General features: G+C 44.1%; 2 protein-coding genes across 3 annotated transcripts in view; both read left to right on the plus strand.

The window, feature by feature from the left end:
- Window positions 1–8,454: 8,454 nt before the first annotated feature.
- On the plus strand, window positions 8,455–14,205 carry LOC136392624 (serum amyloid A-2 protein-like). The gene is made up of 4 exons (XM_066364963.1): window positions 8,455–8,498; window positions 9,082–9,176; window positions 13,472–13,610; window positions 13,918–14,205. The coding sequence occupies exons 2-4, from the start codon at window positions 9,086–9,088 to the stop codon at window positions 14,078–14,080; spliced, it is 393 nt and encodes a 130-aa protein (XP_066221060.1). The 5' UTR covers window positions 8,455–8,498; window positions 9,082–9,085; the 3' UTR covers window positions 14,081–14,205.
- A 1,494-nt stretch (window positions 14,206–15,699) lies between these two features.
- The window catches only part of SAAL1 (serum amyloid A like 1), a 29,179-nt gene continuing 25,518 nt past the window's right edge, over window positions 15,700–19,360 (plus strand). For both annotated transcript variants that reach the window (XM_066364976.1, XM_066364986.1), the window contains exons 1-2: window positions 15,700–15,876; window positions 16,779–16,892. In XM_066364976.1, the coding sequence (XP_066221073.1) occupies window positions 15,730–15,876; window positions 16,779–16,892 (261 nt within the window). In that variant the 5' untranslated portion in view covers window positions 15,700–15,729. The remainder of the gene's footprint in view (window positions 15,877–16,778; window positions 16,893–19,360) is intronic.

Consider the following 19,360-nt stretch of genomic DNA (forward strand, 5'->3'; position numbering starts at 1 on the left):
TATGCACAGACTTGAGGTGCGAGCATCAGGAATGGAGCATGAAGGAGCCTGCATTTTTGAAAAAGGAAACATGGAGGGCAACTGGGTACAGGAAAGAACTTCAATCCAAAGAACTATTTTAAAAAGACTATAGTTCACAAAGACAGTACAGTAAGTCTTTACTTAACGTGTTGATGGGTTCTGGTACGTTATTGAACAGATGTATATGACAACAAATTTTACCATGGGCTCACGGATACAAACAAGAGTTAAGTTCCTATAACATCTCATCAACCTCATAATGAAATGATGATGTTATTTGAGGACCTGCTGTAGTGAGTAGTGAGAATGAGATGATATGGCCAGTCCTTAAGGCCCAAGCTTAAGAATCTGGATTTGATTCTGAGTACAATGTAAGGGGTTTCAAGGAGGGTGTCACATTACACAATTTTTGTTTAAAAGAGTCATTTTACGCTTCTGTAAGGAAAATGGAACAGGGTGGGTAAGAATGAACTCCAAATGTCCAATTACGAAGTTGTTACAGTAGTCTAGGCAAGTGGCTAGGACAGAGTGATGGTGGTGGAGTCAAAGAAAGTTGATAAATAAGAGATACATATTTGGCAGTAAAACACACCTTGGAGTGATTAATATGAGTTATGAGGAGAGAGAAGTGTCAAGACAAGACCCAAGTTAATACACCAAGTGTAATAATAGCTATTGTTATTATATCACAAAATTTTATATCATGAGTACTTTCACCTGGGATGGAGGAGTTGAGGTGATGTTTGTTTGTTTGTTTGTTTAATTTTTATTTTATTATCAGTATAGTTCATTAATTATCTGTCTTTGAATCTTTTTTTATTGATTTATTGTGTTTACATAGATCCTAGTGTCCTCCCGAATACATCCTCCTCTCCCCCGTGTTCCCTAGTACATCCCCCTGCCCCCCTCCCTGTAACATCCTCTCCCCTTCCCTCCAGCATTTGCTTTTCTGCTCTCATCCTATCTTTTCAGCCGATCATCCCCCTTCCTTCTGTCCACTTTCCTTCTGGATCCTTTGATCCCGCCTCTGTCTCTATTCCGCTTCTCAGTTCATATTGTTCATCGGATTCCTCAGATGAGTGAGGTCAAATGATATTTTTCTTTCTCTGCCTGGCTTATTTCACTTAACATACTAGTTTCCAGGTCTATCCATGTTGTCGCAAAAAAATAATATTTGCTTCTTTTTCATGGCCCCATACTATTCCATTGTGTACTCTATGTGTACCACTGCTTTTAATCCACTTGTCCTCTGACGGGCACTTGGGCTGTTTCCAGATCTTGGTTATTGTAAACAATGCTGCCATATACATGGGGGTGCATTTCTCCTTTTGACTTGTTGATGTGGTGTTCTTGGGATATATTCCCAAAAGTGGGATGGCTGGGTCAAAAGGCAGTTTGATTTTTAATTTTTTGAGGAATCTCCATACTTGTTTTGTTGTTGTTGTTGTTGTGTTTTACAGAAACAGACAGGGAGTCAGAGAGAGGGATAGATAGGGACAGACAGACAGGAACAGAGAGAGATGAGAAGCATCAATCATCAGTTTTTCATTGCGGCTCCTTAGTTGTTCATTGATTGCTTTCTCATATGTGCCTTGACTGTGGGTCTTCGGCAGACCGAGTAACCCCTTGCTCAAACCAGTGACCTTGGGTCAAAGTTGGTGAGCTTTGCTCAAACCAGATGAGCCTGTGCTCAAGCTGGCGACCTCGGGGTCTCGAACCTGGGTTCTCTGCATCCCTGTTCTACGTTCTATCCACTGCGCCACTGCCTGGTCAGGTTCCATACTGTTTTCCACAGTGGCTGCACCAGTCTGCATTCCCACCAGCAGTGCAGGAGGGTTCCCTTTTCTCCACATCCTCGCCAGCACTTATTCTGTGTTGTTTTGTTGATGAGCGCCATTCTGACTGGTGTGAGGTGATATCTCATTGTGGTTTTAATTTTCATTTCTCTAATGATTAGTGATGTTGAGCATTTTTTCATATGCTTATTGGCCATCTATAGGTCCTCTTTGGAGAAGTGTCTATTCATTTCTTTTGCTCATTTTTTGATTGGACTGTTTATCTTTCTGGTGTTGAGTTTTACAAGTTCTTTATAAATTTTGGTTATTGATCCCTTATCAAACGTGTTGTGAAATATGTTCTCCCATTGTGTGGCTTGTCTTTTTATTTTGGTCATATTGTCTTTAGCTGTGCAAAAGCTTTTTAGTTTGATGTAGTCCCATTTGTTTATCCTGTCTTTTATTTCACTTGCCCGTGAGATAAATCAGCAAATATATTGCTGCGAGTGATGTTGGAGAGCTTATTGCCTATGTTTTCCTCTAGGATGCTTATGGTTTCATGACTTACATTTAAGTCTTTTATCCATTTTAAGTTTATTTTTGTGAATGGTGTAAGTTGGTAGTCTAGTTTCATTTTTTTTGCAGGTAGCTGTCCAATTTTCCCAACACTATTTGTTAAAAAAAAACCTGTCTTTTACTCCATTGTATGCTATTACCACCCTTGTCAAATATCAATTGTTGTGATGTTTGTTTTCTTAATGCTTTCTGAATTTTCAGTTTTCTTCTTTAACAAACATTGTACTGTAACTTTAAAATACAAACTATTCATAACAACTTTTCTGGTTATTTTTCAGATGTGTATGACTTTCTATAGTTCTGGTTCTGCAGAGCCATCTGGTCCTTTTGTTTCATTTCTGAAACAGAGATGATCTGAGTAATTATTACCACAGTTGTGGTGTTTGAAGCTAAGCCTTGCCAGCCAACTGACTTCTTTGCTCTGTTCTAACATTTTCTTTCCTACACCAACATGGATTAAAAAGTGTATAGAACTTATATCCAGTCAGACTTGGGTCTGAACACCAGCTCCAGCATTGGTTGTATGACTTTGGGGAAACTGTCCTTTTTCTAGGGCTCAGTTATATAATAGTAACTATCCCATGGATTGGTTATCTCATTTAAACAGCATATAAAAAGCCCTTAGTATAGTATCTAATGCACATTAGGCACCCATGAAATAGAAAAGTTGCCTGTAGTGTGTTTCTGATTAAGATTTCATAACATACCAAATGGTACAGATTAAAAAAAAAACAACTTCACAAATTTGACAACTACTATAGCTAGAATTATATACATGATCATTGAAATGAGGTTTATTAAATTTCTTTATTGAAAAGTCTGGAGTATGTCTCAAAATATGGAGCACGAGGGCTACTCGCCCATTGCTTGTGGGAACATAAATTAGTACAACTGTTTTGGAAAAATAACTCAGCATTATCAACCAAGTTTACCACAGTCAGATTCAATTAAGCCTGGGTCTATGCTCATAGAAACTCTTGCATCAGGACATGTGTCGGTGATCATTAAAAGCAAGACTGTTTGTAATGAAAAAAAGAAATATACCAAATAGTGAAATAAGCTGTGATGCCGTCATGCTTGGGAATACCATTCAGAACTGAAAATGGAAGAACAACCACAACAGACATCAGTATGCCTCTATCTAAAAACATGTCATTGATCAAAACAAGCAAGTGACCAGTGAATCCATTCAATAGAAATCTGTTTATAGAATGTTCAAAAACAGGCAAAGCCCTGGTGGAATATCTCAGTGGGTTAGAGTATCGTCCCAACATGCAAAGGCCTGGGTTCGACCCACAGTCAGGGCATATACAGGAACAGAGCAGCATTTCTGTCGGTCTCTCTCTCCCTTCCTCTCTCTCTCAAATCAATAAATACATTTAAAAAAAAATAGGCAAAATTCTAGACAGTATATTGTTTGTGGACACACATGTGATTTTTTTTTTAAAGCAAGGGAATGATAAACACAAAGATTAGGATGGGGGTTACCTTTTGGGGGGAGGCTGGGAGGAGCCTGCAGCCAGAGACGGGCACAAAGTGTTTCTATGGTGTCATATATCTTATCTCATTATCTTTAACTAAATTGGGGGCTTTAGATAAATAGTCTGTCTTTTTATAATCCTTTTTTGGACACTTCTTTTCCTTGGGGTAAGTTTTAAGCATCTAAAACCTGTCTCTCTTTGGCACTATTTAGTGGAATTTCGGGGATTAGTTTAAGAAAAACCACAGGATTTTCTAACTGCTGCTGAGAAAAGTCCTGCCAAGGTTGAGGTGCAGGTGGTTCCTCTTCTCTTATAGCTGCAAGAAATGCAGATAGTCTCCAGTCTCAAAAAGCTCTATTGTTGACACAGTTATTTCTAACAAAGGAATCTTGAGAGACACCCAGATTTCAAAGGTTGTTGCTATGTCTTGTAAAACAAAAACTTTATCTTTAAAAGTGTAATTCTGATAGGTAATTTTACTTATTAATGTGTTGCCTTGAAAATAATTTATCAATTTTCTGTCTCCTGCAAAGTGCAAACTGTGGACAAGTCCTGCCAGGGGTGAGGACGACGGAGACGCAGAGACCCAACCCCGGGGACCAGGTTCAGTGGCGCAGATCCACTTTATTCAGGAAGTAAGCTAGCTTATATACATGGGTTCAGCCTATAGGGTGTTACAGCATGTCCTTCATAGCCAATGGCTGAAAAAATCAGGGAGCTGCGTGGTTGACTCTAAGTCACTTACTTATAGCGGGCGAGCTTCCTTCCTGGGTATGCCCAGGAGGGTTCTGGGAGCTGGAGTGTTCTCACAGCATTGCATCAGCCACAGCTGCTAGGAATGCGCTCTGCGCTCCACCTACAGCAAATGATGAATTTTCTTGGTTAAACCAGGAGCCTTGAAATTTGTTAAGTCATTGAGTGCCGCGACCAGCGTGGGGAAGTGAAGACCTGAGTGGGGGCGATGGAGGATGAAGGAAACACAGAGACATAGTTTGGGCCAAGTGGGACATTGTGCTCTGATGAAGACACAATGACACTGATCCTGGAAAACCTGTTTATTTTATGTGCTTAAACAAGAGGGTATTGTGCTGGGGGGTGGAGGCAATGACCTCAAATCTAAAACTACTTGACGCTCTGTCCTACAAGCACATCAGGACATCCTGAGCCTGCGGCAGCACTGTGTGCTTGCTGCCCTGCTTTTGGTGTCAATGCCACGAACATCCTTCAAGCTTTTAGTGAGCCATCTTGCGTTGTCAGGTCACTCAAGGCCGAGCAGGGCCCTTCCTCTGCTCTCAGCTGCACGTAGGCCGGACGCATTGAGATGCAGTGGCTCTCTACATATTACATATGCTCAGAACAGATCCAGGCCCTTTCAGTGTTAATCATGTCATCCTGACAACAACCCTGTAAGGTTGGCACCATTATTTCCTCATTTTATATTTATAAAACTGCTCACCATTTGTCCTCCTTTCCCCGATTCTGGGATTTAAGCCCTAGGTGCCATTCATGGTCATGGTATCTTGTGGGGATTTAAAATTTTTTCATTTGGTTTTCTGACTCTTACTAGCCTTGGTGATGGTCTACATTTTCACTTCAATCAATTGTATCAGAAAAATGGAAAACTCTTAGACCTCTCAACAGCCTGGTCACACATGGCTATTAGACTAAGGGTAATACCTAATTCACTATGCAAACAAGGTCACTTCTGAGAGTGAAAAGGGATGTCACTATTAACAGTTAGGCTGAGACAATAGACTCTGAGATTCTCTCTGAAAACCAGGACACAGGGACTCAGAAGAGTCTCTTGAGACATCACTTTAAGGGCTGGAGATTCTGTATCTCCATGACAAGTTGGCTTTATTTTACAGCATAAATAAGTGAAAATAGCTGACTGTTTTGAACTGCATGTCCCTCCCAAGAAGACAGACCACAGTAAGTGACAAAGGAAGAGGACTTGCAATGCTTGTCAGAGTCCCTGTGAGGAGTTAGCTCTTCTCATTGTCTAGAAATTGCACTTGCTTTCTCTCTGCTGATTCTGTCAAAGAAGAGAATGAGGAAGAAGACTTAAGAAAATGGGGAGTGAATTTCCAGCACTGAATAGCCCCAAAGGTAGTCAAAGAATTACAAGAGAACGTGATCACTGGCCCACCATTTCTGCCCTGAGGAAAGTAGGAGAACGAGGGTGTGGACGTCACACACCCTCCTCTGTGGAGCAGTCCCCCAAGGTGTGGACATCGCACGCCCTCCTCTGTGGAGCAGTCCCCCAAGGTGTGGACGTCACACACCCTCCTCTGTGGAGCAGTCCCCCAAGGTGTGGACGTCACATGCCCTCCTCTGTGGAGCAGTCCCCCAAGGTGTGGACGTCACATGCCCTCCTCTGTGGAGCAGTCCCTCGCATGCCCTCCTCTGTGGAGCAGTCCCCCAAGGTGTGGACGTCACATGCCCTCCTCTGTGGAGCAGTCCCCCAAGGTGTGGATGTCACATGCCTTCCTCTGTGGAGCAGTCCCCCAAGGTGTGGACGTCACATGCCCTCCTCTGTGGAGCAGTCCCCCAAGGTGTGGACGTCACATGCCCTCCTCTGTGGAGCAGTCCCCTAAGGTGTGGATGTCACATGCCTTCCTCTGTGGAGCAGTCCCCCAAGGTGTGGACGTCACATGCCCTCCTCTGTGGAGCAGTCCCCCAAGCACGCTCACGACCAATGGCTGAGCAGGGTTGACAACTGCCCCCTTTCTCTGCCATGTCCACTTCTAGGACCACGTGAGCCAAGGCAGCCCAGGCACCTGGACTACCAGACCTCAGGGCCCTGCCTTTCCCAGGAATGGAACTTGTGCGGGGCGGTCCAAATGCCGCTTAGCATTGCTTTGGATAAGAACCAAAGACACAGGGAAGTCCTTGACAGTTACCTGCCCCACAACATTCATCTCACTGTACCAACCAGAATCAAATATGACCCAGTTCCAGAAAGAGGAATCACTCCTAATTTGGGCAGCCTCAAATCTCACCCAGGAATCCCAAACACTAGTGTGATCCTGGCCTGGTTTGCTTCATCCTGGGTCACCACTCCTTTCTGATGTCCTAGTCAGAAGTCCTTTATCTGCGTAACAAGTTGGAAGTGCTTCCTTCTCTTTTTTTCTCCTGGTTATTAGAGGGGCACAAGTCCTTCTCTTTCCTGGCTGTTATTTACCATCTTCCACATCTCAGCTCTCAAGCTTCCACGATTTGCTTGGAGATGCTTCCCTAGTATCTCCAGGTTACTACCCGCATTGTTCTTCTCTTGGCAAGCACTCCAGGCAAATTCTCCCTAGTACTCCCTGGGCTGAGTCTGACTCTCTGACTGCTTTCCCCTGGCTTTCGGTTAGTGTAAGAAGGTCCAGCTCTTTCCACTATCACCTGTACCACATTACACACCCATCACCCTTTCTTTTCTAGAGAAATTAAATTGCTTTTAAATTTTACCTTTTGGATGAAGGGGCAGGATGGTGCAGGAGAGCGGACTATGGACTCCATCTGAAAGATAGCAACTGCATGACATTTCTTCCCAAGATTATTTACTAAGCTCCCATAGGAAAGCCCTGCCTGGCTGAAACTGCCCTGCCGTTCTCTAACATTGCACCCTTCCATCATTCTTACGCTGCATCCCAGCTTTCTCTGCATCCTACCTGCTTCTCTTATTCTGATAATTTAGCAGCTAGTGGGCCATTCCCTGATCATTTTAATGGTATCATGTCTGCACAACATTGTAGCACATTTCTATATTATAGTACATTACTGGATTGCAGCATCTTCCAAATAACCTGCCATTATGACCTTCAATAGCAACTGATCATGAACACACTTGACTCTGGAGGGCTCCCTTTTCTTTCTTTCTTTCTTTCTTTCTTTCTTTCTTTCTTTCTTTCTTTCTTTCTTTCTTTCTTTCTTTCTTTCTTTCAAGACTTTATTCATTTTAGAAAAAAAAGGGAGAGAGAGAGGGAGAGAAGGGGGGGGGGAGCAGGAAGCATCAACTTTCACATGTGCCTTGACCAGGCAAGACTGGGGTTTCAAACCAGCGACCACAGCACTTCAGATCTACGCTTTATCCCCTGTGCCCCCAAAGGTCAGGCCAGAAGGACTCCCAATTCTGGTTCTGAGTCCACCCCACATGAGTGCTGGAAGATTTATTTTGGGGGGTCGTCTGCCTTTCCTTTCTTACTCTTGTACCTGAGTTCCCCTTCACCTTAAGCTGTCCTTTGCAATGGAGCCCATTCTACTGTTCCCTTCCCCTGTATTCTCACATTCTTCAATCAAATTTCTTTCTGATGTTGACTACCCTTCACAGCAAGTGTCAGTATGTTATTGTGTAGGGAAATTAAACCTTCCCCACCAATGGTGAAACCGGGCAGAAAATCCCAACTTGCTACATCCCTGAAAACTGCTAGGTTGTGCAACTTGGGAAACTTAAATGTGTGAAAAATAACCATCATGTTTTGGAAGCTGTGTTCTGATCAAGAGGAATTTCCCAAACTGCAGTGTTTTGCCTCAAACCTCTCCTCCCATTTGTCCCATTAGCAAAATGTCAGTATATATAGCATGGAGCATTTCTCCCAGGTAGATGGCACAGGCAGCTCAGCTTCACCAGAAGTGTCTGCAGGACCCAAGGGCCAAGGTGAGGAGTAGAACTTTCCAATGCTCTTCCTCTGGAGGTCCTCTAGCGCCGCCAGCATTGTGCTGCCGCATCGGCTCTCTGCGTCTTTTCTGAGTCCACTCTTCTGACAGTTAGAACTCAGGGATGTGGAGACGTCTGGGGTAGAGATTTTGTCATGTGCTTCTTCTGTGTGAGGTGGTGATGGCAGAGCAGGCATCCTACCATATTTAGGGGTTGTTGAACTCATCTCGTAGGAGAGAATATCGCGGTCACAAAATTTTCAAATATTTTCCAGACATTTCCTGTTCAGTCAGGTTTCAGGGCTGAGACGAAATGATTGAACTGGAAACTGGTTTATACAACAGTCCTTTGCACGCTCCCATACAGGAAACCACTCTGATTTTAATGAGACAGATGGAAATGGAAATCCAGATTCTCTGAAATAGTCTATCCATCTGCAGAGATGGATGGTTAGATACTGATATTGATACAGAAATATAAGACTGAGTGAAATTTATTATTGGAATGCTAGGATAGGTTGACATTACAAAAGAATAGACACAAACTGTTTCATGCTTGGTTGTGTGTGCCTGACTCTCTGCAGCAGGATGAAGCTCTCCACGATCATCATTTTATGCTCTCTAATCCTGGGCGTCAGCAGCCAAGGATGGGGAACGTTCCTCAAGCAAGCTGGTCAAGGTAAGGATCAAAGCTTGGGTTTTAAGGAGACTGTATCAAACTTCACCCGGGTTTCACAGGGGTCGGGAACCTATGGCTTGCGAGCCAGATATGGCTCTTTTGATGGCTGCATCTGGCTCACAGACAAATCTTTAATAAAAAATAATAATAACGTTAAAATATAAAACATTCTCATGTATTACAATCCATTCATTTCCTACCGCTCATGTTCATGGTTGCGAGTGGCTGGAGCCAATCACAGCTGTCCTCCGGGACAACAAATTTTTATTGGATAATGCATAAGGTACATGGGTCATTGTATAGCTCTCATAGAATTACATTTTAAAATATGTGGCATTCATGGCTCTCTCAGCCAAAAAGGTTCCTGATCCCTACTTTAGCAGATGGCACAGTCCCACAAGGAAAGCTTGCAAGTGGGTAGAAAGAGACCACTGTTTTCATAGTGGGTGTTCCCTAAGATTTTCTGAACAACTTTGTACTCTTTTATGGGGATCCCCAGGCTGGAGGGCACATATGGTTCAGGCCTCAACTTTCTTTCTTTCTTTTTTTGTGACAGAGGGACAGATAGTAAGAGAGAGAGAGAGATGAGAAGCATTGTTGAGGCACCTTAGTTGTTCATTGATTGCTGTCTCATATGTGCCTTGATGGGGGTGGGGAGTGGGTGGGCGGCTACAGCAGACCGAGTGAGTCCTTGTTCGAGCCAGCGGCCTTGGGCTCAAGCTGGTAAGCCTTGCTCAAACCAGATGAGCCTGCGCTCAAACTGGAGACCTCGGGGTCTCAAACCTGGGTCGGGTCTTTCGTGTCCCAGTCCAACGCTCTATCCACTGCGCCACCACTGGTCAGGTCAGGCCTCAACTTTCAGCAGAAGTGATGAAGAGATCTAGAGTTCAGAGATGCCTCCTTAATTAAAAGTTGCGCTCTACTGCCCCCTAATGGCAATTAGCGACAACTCATTTCTTTGTCTCAGACTTAAAGTGGCTGTATGAAACGTGTGGGGAGAATTTACACTTACCAACCACTAGGTTATTACAACTAAGATTAAGGGAGCTTTTAATATGTACTAGGCACTGTTCTAAAGGCTTTTCATGTACAAATAAGTTCGTTTTCATCCTCAGGTTTTAATCCTTTAGTCTTTTTTGTTTGTTTGTTTGTTTTTGTTTTGTTTTGTTTTTGTATTTTTCCGAAGCTGGAAACGGAGAGAGACAGTCAGACAGACTCCCGCATGTGCCCGACCGGGATCCACCCGGCACGCCCACCAGGGGCGAAGCTCTGCCCACCAGGGGGCGATGCTCTGCCCCTCCGGGGCGTCGCTCTGTTGCGACCAGAGCCACTCTAGCACCTGGGGCAGAGGCCAAGGAGCCATCCCCAGCGCCCGGGCCATCTCTGCTCCAATGGAGCCTCGCTGCGGGAGGGGAAGAGAGAGACAGAGAGGAAGGAGAGGGGGAGGGGTGGAGAAGCAAGTGGGCGCTTCTCCTGTGTGCCCTGGCCGGGAATCGAACCCGGGACCCCTGCACGCCAGGCTGACGCTCTACCACTGAGCCAACCGGCCAGGGCTCCTTTAGTCTTTTGAAGTAGGTACCCACTTTCTTAGAGAAAGTGAGACACAGAGAGATTGAGATGCCTAACAAAGCCCTCAAGCACAGCAGGATTAGTCTATGTTGTTGAGATCCCCAGGCCTTGCCCCATTAACCACGGTACTAGACTGCCACCCAGACAAGACTGCACATGGAAGAGTGAGGAACTTGTGAGCACACATTGTGCTCTTAATCTGAGCAGAGTGCCTTCGAAAGGCACCTCTCTAGAGATCCTCTCCCTACAATAAAAGGCACGACGATAGTTCTGTTGAGGTTGAGACCTAGCTAGGAAAACAACAGTAAGAGATATATAGCTCTCTAGCCATAGTTAATAGGCGAAAAATTGTTTGTTTTACAGAACTATTTTGCATTTATGTTCTGTGATAAGGTAAATTATTTCACTTTTTTCCCTCTGTGATAGTCTCTGAGTAATTGTCTTAAGAGTTTGCTGTTAATTCTATCTAAATTCTCATAGACCCAGCTAAAAATTTCTTTTCATTTCTTAGGCTAATGTTTTTTAAAGAGTTGTTCAAGGCCCACTTGCATGAGAATCATATGAGGTTTGGGGTGCTTTGTGAAATGCAAATAACTGGGTCCACGGAGTCACAATTTCTGGGCTGAGCATAACATCTGGCCCTTATCAAGCATCCTGTTGATTTTGTGCATGCTAAAGGTTGAGAACCACTCTCTTTGATTTGCTGCTCTTAGATGAGAAAATATGCCACACATTTTGGAAATACTGTACTTGTTAGGTAAATTCGGACTACAAGGATCTATTTAAATCAGTAACTCAGAGTGGATAAGTACAGTGAGACTGTTGTAACTCTGAACAAGACTCTTTTCTTATGCCAGAAATGTTGTTGTGAGGTGGGGACGCAGAGAAAGATCAGCAGACGAAATATTCATGAACTAGCAAAGGACCACTGCTCGCTCAGGCAAATGGCACCGAGTTCGCACTGTGTCCTATTTTTATTCACAAGATTTCAAAAAGTTTGTTTACTTAGAAATTCGCATAGCATCAAGCATAACCTTTAATTAAGAATACATGGAATACATCTGCATGATAGCTTAGTGACAATACAATATCAAAAGGCATTAACTGCTATTGCTTCTATGGTTCCCAAAACATTCCTTTCTTTTATCTCAAGGAATAGCCTTGAAGAGAGCAGTAAAATCTTATGAGAAGGTTTTACTGAGAAGAGAGTCTAGCAACCGCTTTCGGTCATATACATTTGTTTCAGTGACTCACCTTCGAATCACAAAACAATTCTCTTGGCAAAACATTCTTTTCTTGTTGGCTATGTTCCCATCCAAGGTCATGCAATGGATTATTCCACTACACAAAAATGATATATATAAAATGAAGATCAGGAGTAATTATATGAACCATGATCATAATTCTACATTATATTTTTCTCTTTTTCTCATAAATTATTAAAATTTTTGTCATTTAATTTTAGTTTGATCAAATTCATTCTGTTTATGACTCCCTGCTCATCTTACTTCATCTTTTTCTTCCTTTGACCCCCTCAACCTAAGGATCAGAGAAGTAAGGTGATATAGCACATCATCCACCTATAGTGTTCTTGACATCACACAGTATTTTCTTCTGCATAACCAATCTGAGCAAGGCACTACTCCTCCATCTCATTGGGAGGACACTGGACTTTAGAGCTTGTGGGTCAATTGTCCTTGTTCCATATCTATTATCCCATTTCTTTACAGTCTCTCTGGGAACTCACTTTAATCACCTGCTGACTGAACTCTGACAGTTGCCCAGGTGCTAAATGTGCCCAGACACTCACATGTACTCAGAACAAGTTGTCCTCACTTTGCCCCTAAGGATGAATGTCTACCATCAACTAGGTTGGGAGCACTGTGCTTCTGAACCTCCCTCAGAATCATCTGGCTCTCACAGCACAGTCAGGGGGCTCCCTGCATCTTTCCAGGTGGAGGTTCCTTGTACAGCTGAACATCCCTTAAAGACCACCTTACTTCTTCTTTACATGCACCACATGGCCAAAAGCAAGGTAGCAACAGAACTTAGAATGGAGTCAAACAGAATAAAATTTGCATGAAGAATGATTTTCATAACATCAACCTAAAAAAATGCAAAGTAAAGAAATATTTATTTCATGACAAGATAGTCTCCGAGGTCTTTTTTTTTTTCCATTTATTTATGCATTTATTGGTTGATTCTTTTATGTACCCTGACAGGGAATGAATCTGCAATGTTTTTTTTTATAAATAAATTTTTATTAATTTTAATGGGGTGACATCAATAAATCAGGGTACATATATTCAAAGAAAACATGTCCAGGTTATCTTGTCATTCAATTCTGTTGCATACCCATCACCCAAAGTCAGATTGTCCTCTGTCACTTTCTATCTAGTTTTCTTTGTGCCCTTCCCCTTCCCCCTTCCCCTCTCACTCCTTCCCTCCCCCTGCCCCCCCAACCACCACTCTCTTGTCCATGTCTTTTAGTCTCGTTTTTATGTCCCACCAATGTATGGAATCATGCAGTTCTTGTTTTTTTCTGATTTACTTATTTCACTCCGTATAGTGTTATCAAGATCCCACCATTTTGTTGTAAGTGATCCGATGTCATCCGAGGTCTTTTTGATGGCTGAAATCTTGGAATCAGTGGGAGGAAAAAGTTTTTATTCCTCTATTTTGCCAAGATGTGACTATCTCCATTTCCCATTTTTCTTCCTTCCCAGGGGCTAAAGATATGTGGAGAGCCTATTCTGACATGAAAGAAGCCAATTACAAAAATTCAGACAAATACTTCCACGCTCGGGGGAACTATGATGCTGCACAGAGGGGACCAGGGGGCGCCTGGGCTGCTAGAGTGATCAGGTAACAGGGCTCCTGTGGTCCCTCTTCCTCTTACTCACCCTTCCTATCTATGACCAGTGTGGGGTCTAATAGAGCCAGAGCAAGAATGGTGGAATGGGTGATTCTTACCATCCCCTGTGAGTGCTGTTCTCCCAGTGGGAGAGGTCACCCCAGAGCTGGGTGGGTGTACCCAGGCTGGGTGAGTGTTTAGCCCCTCTTTTCTGGCTCCTCTTAGAGTCTTTAAGCCCTGGAAAGAGGAGGGTTGGGAGGGTGGGACAGTTTCTCATCAGTCCCTGATTCACCTTCTATCTGCCCTCCTCCATTCAAGCGATGGCAGAGAGCTTTCTCAGAGAGTCACAGACCGTTTCAAGTATGGAAACAGTGGCCATGGAGTGGAGGATTCGAGGGCTGATCAGGAAGCCAACAGACATGGTCGGAGTGGCGGGGACCCCAATATCTACAGACCTCGTGGCCTGCCCAGCAAGTACTGAGCTCCTTCACTCTGCTCTCTCAGAATTCCGGGCTGTGAGCCCCTGAGGGCAGCGACACCCAGTCATTGAGTTCTACATCCCCGGATGCTGACAGAGGGTATCTAATAGATGTCTAATAAATGATTAAGAGATTGAATTTGTTGAATATTGTTTGTATTTTCCTTGGTGTGAAGACTGCCTGTTTGATACCACAGGGTGATGGATTAATATCCACGTGATGTCTGAGACTGTGCCCATATGTTTGGTGTGGGAGACATAATTTCAGTGACATATAGGACATGGGATCCTTGAATTTTAAGGCTGAGGAAACTTGGGCAGAAATAATTAAAATATATATTCAAATCACTTTGCTGGTTTGACGCTAGAGCCACCATCCTTAACCATTTGCTATAATTCACATTTGTTTTGAAGTTTAGAGATTATAAAACACTTTTGCATATATCAGTTCACTTAGTCGTTCTTTCAACAAATGCATTCCATGTACCACCCCAGTTGATCATCACAAGTCTATGGGGGGGTCAATCTATATGGGGGACCAGAGATAAAAAGGAGCTGAGAAAAAAACAATTTGGAGGCAATTATGTCCTTGTGTCAAGGCAACTGTAGAAAGATATAAGTAGCCATTTCCTTAGAGAATGGCTTATATATAGCTCCTCCCCAAACTTGTCAGTCCTGGGGACAGAGAGAGCTCTAGACCTCAGTTCTTAACAAAGACAGCATTGCACCCAGCTCCATTCCCACCCCAGCTTTTGGATGTCTCTAGGGACATTTTTAGTTGGCACGATTATGGAGGCATTTAGTTAATGGACCATCCACTAAATCTTTCAATTTACAGTACAGTGCTGCAAACAATCATCCTGCATCCTGCATGACTTTTGGAATGTCCTATCAGACATGCATGTAGCAGAGTCAGATTTACTGTGAAGCTGACAAAGCTTAAGCTTCAAGGGCCCCTCACTTACATGCAACCATTTCAGGGCCCTGGGCGGGACTCTAAAAAAGTGTTTATATGATTGAACATCTTTGTGAAATGTAAATAAGTAAAATATTTTAACTTCAAGCAGTTAATGCCTCACATTCTGTTCATTCCAACACCCCACCATCACATTTCTCCACCTGTCGAGTGGCCACTGGGGGAGTCACAGGCATTTTAGGGATCTAACTAAGGAGAAGTTGAGTTGGGAATAGAATTGATTTGCATTTCGTGGGACATATTTATGTGGTTTGCAGTTACTTCCTAGGATAATTAATTTATTGATCGCCATCCTGGAGTAGGAATGGCCAATAGGTATGCTGTCACCGCCTACCGTGGTGACTCACAGGTGCAGAAGCAGAGGTTATATGGCAAAAGGACCATGTCCTATACAGTCCAACACAGAGTATGTGGGTTGATGAAATATATGGTTCGGTGTGAGTGACCAAAAACAATTATGAATATAACCATGCCTGCGTCCTTGTAGAAGGGGTTTTGGAGTCACTGAGGTTGTTATGCTTGATGGGAATTATTGGGTGGGCACTCAGGCAGTCAGGGCTCTGGGCAGCAGGGGGCGCTGTGGCGAGAGCAGCGCCGGGCCCTCTGGCGCCAGAAGGCCTCTCGCCTCTTCCGGCGGCTTCCGGCGCGGCTCCTTCACGTCCGCACCCGCCAAACCATGGACCGTAACCCATCGCCGCCGCCGCCGCCTCCGCCGCCACGGGACGGGGACGAGGACGAGGAGCAGGTGGCTGGCGGAGACTGCATAGGGAGCACGGTGTACAGCAAGCACTGGCTCTTCGGCGTTCTCAGCGGGCTCATCCAGGTGTGGATTCGTGCTCGCGTGGGCTCCTCCTGGCCTCCCCCCAGCCCGGGCTCGGGCCCCGCCTCGGGCAGCGCCGCAGTCCCCACAGCGACCCCTCCCACGGCACGCACGGCCAGGCCTCGCCTCGCGTCCTGGCGGCTTCCCGGGACCCCGAAGCTGGCGGGGCCGCGCCCGGGGCCTCAACACAGAAGGAGGGGTAATGACAGAGATGCCGGAGCGCTGGCAATGAAGATATTTTACTTTTGCAAAATTTCCAAAGATAGATGGTCCTCAGCGCCTGGGCCAACTTTGCTCCAGGGAAGCCTTGACTGCAGGAGGGGAGGAGAGAGACAGAGGGGAAGGAGAGGGGGAGGGGTGGAGAAGCAGATGGGCGCTTCTCCTATGTGCCTTGGCCAGGAATCAAACTGGAACATCCACACACCAGGTCAATGCTCTACCACTGAGCCAACTGGCCAGGGCCTGATACTGTTATTTTAAAACAAAGTTTTTTCAAGAGAAAACACTTTGAGGGTAGTATCTTTGTGGCTTCTAAATAATTTATGGGATAATATTACTTGAGGAGTACTATAGACAGCTGTGTGTGTGTGTGTGTGTGTGTGTGTGTGTGTGTGTGTGTGTCAGAGACAGAGGAACAGATAGGGATAGACAGGAAGGGAGAGAGATGAGAAACATCAGTTCTTTGTTGAGGCACCTTAGTTGTTCATTGATTGCTTTCTCATATGTGCCTTGGGGGGGGGTGAGGGGGCTGCAGCAGACTGAATGACCCCATGCTCAAGCCAGCGACCTTGGGGTTTCAAACCTGGGTCCTCCGCATCCCAGTCCGACGCTCTATCCACTGCACCACCGCCTGGTCAGGCTAGACAGCTTTTATTCCTCTCTTTTCCCCTTTTTTGTTTTTGAAGATTGTTAGCCCTGAAAACACCAAATCCAGCTCAGATGATGAGGAGCAGCAGACGGAGCTTGATGAAGAAATGGAGAATGAAATCTGCAGAGTATGGGATATGTCAATGGATGAGGTATGGGGAAGGAAATGAAAATGAAAAGACTTGGGTAAGGAGGTGATGAATGGATTTTTTCTTAAAGGCTTGAACCTTAAATCTCTGGGAAAAGACTTTAGTGTCTATAATCAGTCCTATATGCAGTATAGGGAATGAGGTCCCAGGAGGTATAAATGCTACACTTTTGTCTTTTAGATTTGTGCTTAATATATAGTTTAATGCCAGAACTGTTGTAGCCCAGGAAGGTTCTGATACCTACCTACCTGAGGAGAACACTGACCTCCTATTTGAGAGCACAGTACACATTAGGAAACCATTGATGTACTACGATTAAATTAGAGGAAAGGGACAAGAAGGAATTACATGTATATAATTGCTGTAATGAATTTTAACATTTGTATTGTGTTCTGTAGCTCAAAAGCGTTTTCATGTATATTCCATTTGTTCTTCACAGTCACCTTGTGATATAGGTAGTATCCTTATTTACAGGTAAGAGAAGAGGTTAAAGAGGTTGACTCACATAAGTTCTCATATTATTACTTGGACTTTACAATAGATTACTGATTAAAATTCTCTTTTAGCCTCTTTCATTTTCCTCTCTCTTCCACATTGCTACCCAAGTTCTCTTTTTCCTAAAACACATATTTAATTGTATTCTTCTGTCTTAAAATTTTTGAACAGCTATTTGTTATCTTCAGCCATTTTTTTGGGTTTTTTTTCCAAGTGAGAGGAGTGCAGATATAGAGACAGACTTCCACATGTGCCCTGACCAGGATCCACCTGGCAACCTCCATCTGGGGCCATGTTTACAACCAAGCTATTTTTAGCACCTGAGGCAGAGGCTCCACAGAGCCATCCTCAGTGCCTGGGGCCAATGAGCTTGAACCAGTCGAGCCATGACTGTGGGAGGTGAAGAGAGAGAAAGAGAGAAGGGGGAAGAGTGGAGAAGCAGATGGTTACTTCTCCTGTGTGCTCTGATTGGGAATCGAACCCAGGACTTCCATACGCCGGGCCAACACTCTACCACTGAGCCAACTGGCCAGGGCCTCCAGTTCCATTTATTCTTTGTCACCAATTTGGTATGATCAGTCTTTTTTCATTTTAGCCATTCTAATAAGTGTGTAGTGATTCTTGTTATAATCATGACTTGATTTCCTTAATTACTAATAACGAGTGTATTTGCATGTGCTTATTTGCAGTGTTACCTTTTTTAGTGTAGTGCCTATTCTAATCTTTTGCCCATTTTTAATTGTATTTATGATTTTTTTTCCTAGGAGTTTTATAATCTTAGGTTTTACTTATATATCTATAATCCATTTTGAGTTCATTTCTGAGTGTGATGCAAGATATGAATGGAAGGTCACTCCATATGGACATACAGTTGTTTTAGCTTCTTTGTTGAAAGGACTGTCCTTTCTCCATGGAGTTGCCTGTGCACTTTTGTTAAAAATTAGTTATCTGTAAGCCCTGGCCGGTTGGCTCAGCGGTAGAGCGTCGGCCTGGCGTGCGGGGGACCCAGGTTCGATTCCCGGCCAGGGCACATAGGAGAAGCGCCCATTTGCTTCTCCACCCCCTCCCCCTTCTTCCTCTCTGTCTCTCTCTTCCCCTCCCGCAGCCAAGGCTCCATTGGAGCAAAGATGGCCCGGGCGCTGGGGATGGCTCCTTGGCCTCTGCCCCAGGCGCTAGAGTGGCTCTGGTCGCGGCAGAGCGACGCCCTGGAGGGGCAGAGCATTGCCCCCTGGTGGGCAGAGCGTCGCCCCTGGTGGGCGTGCCGGGTGGATCCCGGTCGGGCGCATGCGGGAGTCTGTCTGACTGTCTCTCCCCGTTTCCAGCTTCAGAAAAATACAAAAAAAAAAAAAAAATTATCTGTATACATACACGTGTAAATCTGTTTTCAGACTCTTTCTGTTCCATTGATCCATTTGTCTATTTTTACTCCAATCTCTCACTATTTTAATGACTATAAGTTTATAATAAATCTTGAAATCAGGTAGTGTTAATCCTCCAACTTTGTTCTTTGTCAAAGTTGTTTTGGTTGTTATAGGTCCTTTTTATTTCCATATCAATTTTAGAATCAACTTGTCAGTTTCTACAAAAATCCTGAGTTGAATTTATGGATCATGTAAGGGAAGGATTGAAAAATTAACAGTAATGAGTCTCTTGACCCATAAACAGGTTATATCTTTTTATTTACTTAGGTTTTCCCTAATTTCAGCAAACTGATTTAGTTTTGGGGCCCACATTTCTACCAAGATTGGGTCACATGTCCATTCCAGGTTTCTTTACCTGGGTGGTGTGTCCTGTTAGGTGCTGTGGACTGGGCAAGGCCCTGGGAACCAAGTGTGAAGCTGCTGCAGTTACACTGTGATCAAAATTAATTTCTGTTGAGGATTTGAGGATTCTGAAGGCACAAGATCTGATTTTGGGTGTAACCTAATAGGAGTTTTCACCTAGTTCCCCTATTATGTGTTAAGCTCTTAGAAGAG

This window comes from Saccopteryx leptura, chromosome 1, assembly GCF_036850995.1.
Source record: "Saccopteryx leptura isolate mSacLep1 chromosome 1, mSacLep1_pri_phased_curated, whole genome shotgun sequence".
Lineage (NCBI taxonomy): Eukaryota > Metazoa > Chordata > Mammalia > Chiroptera > Emballonuridae > Saccopteryx > Saccopteryx leptura.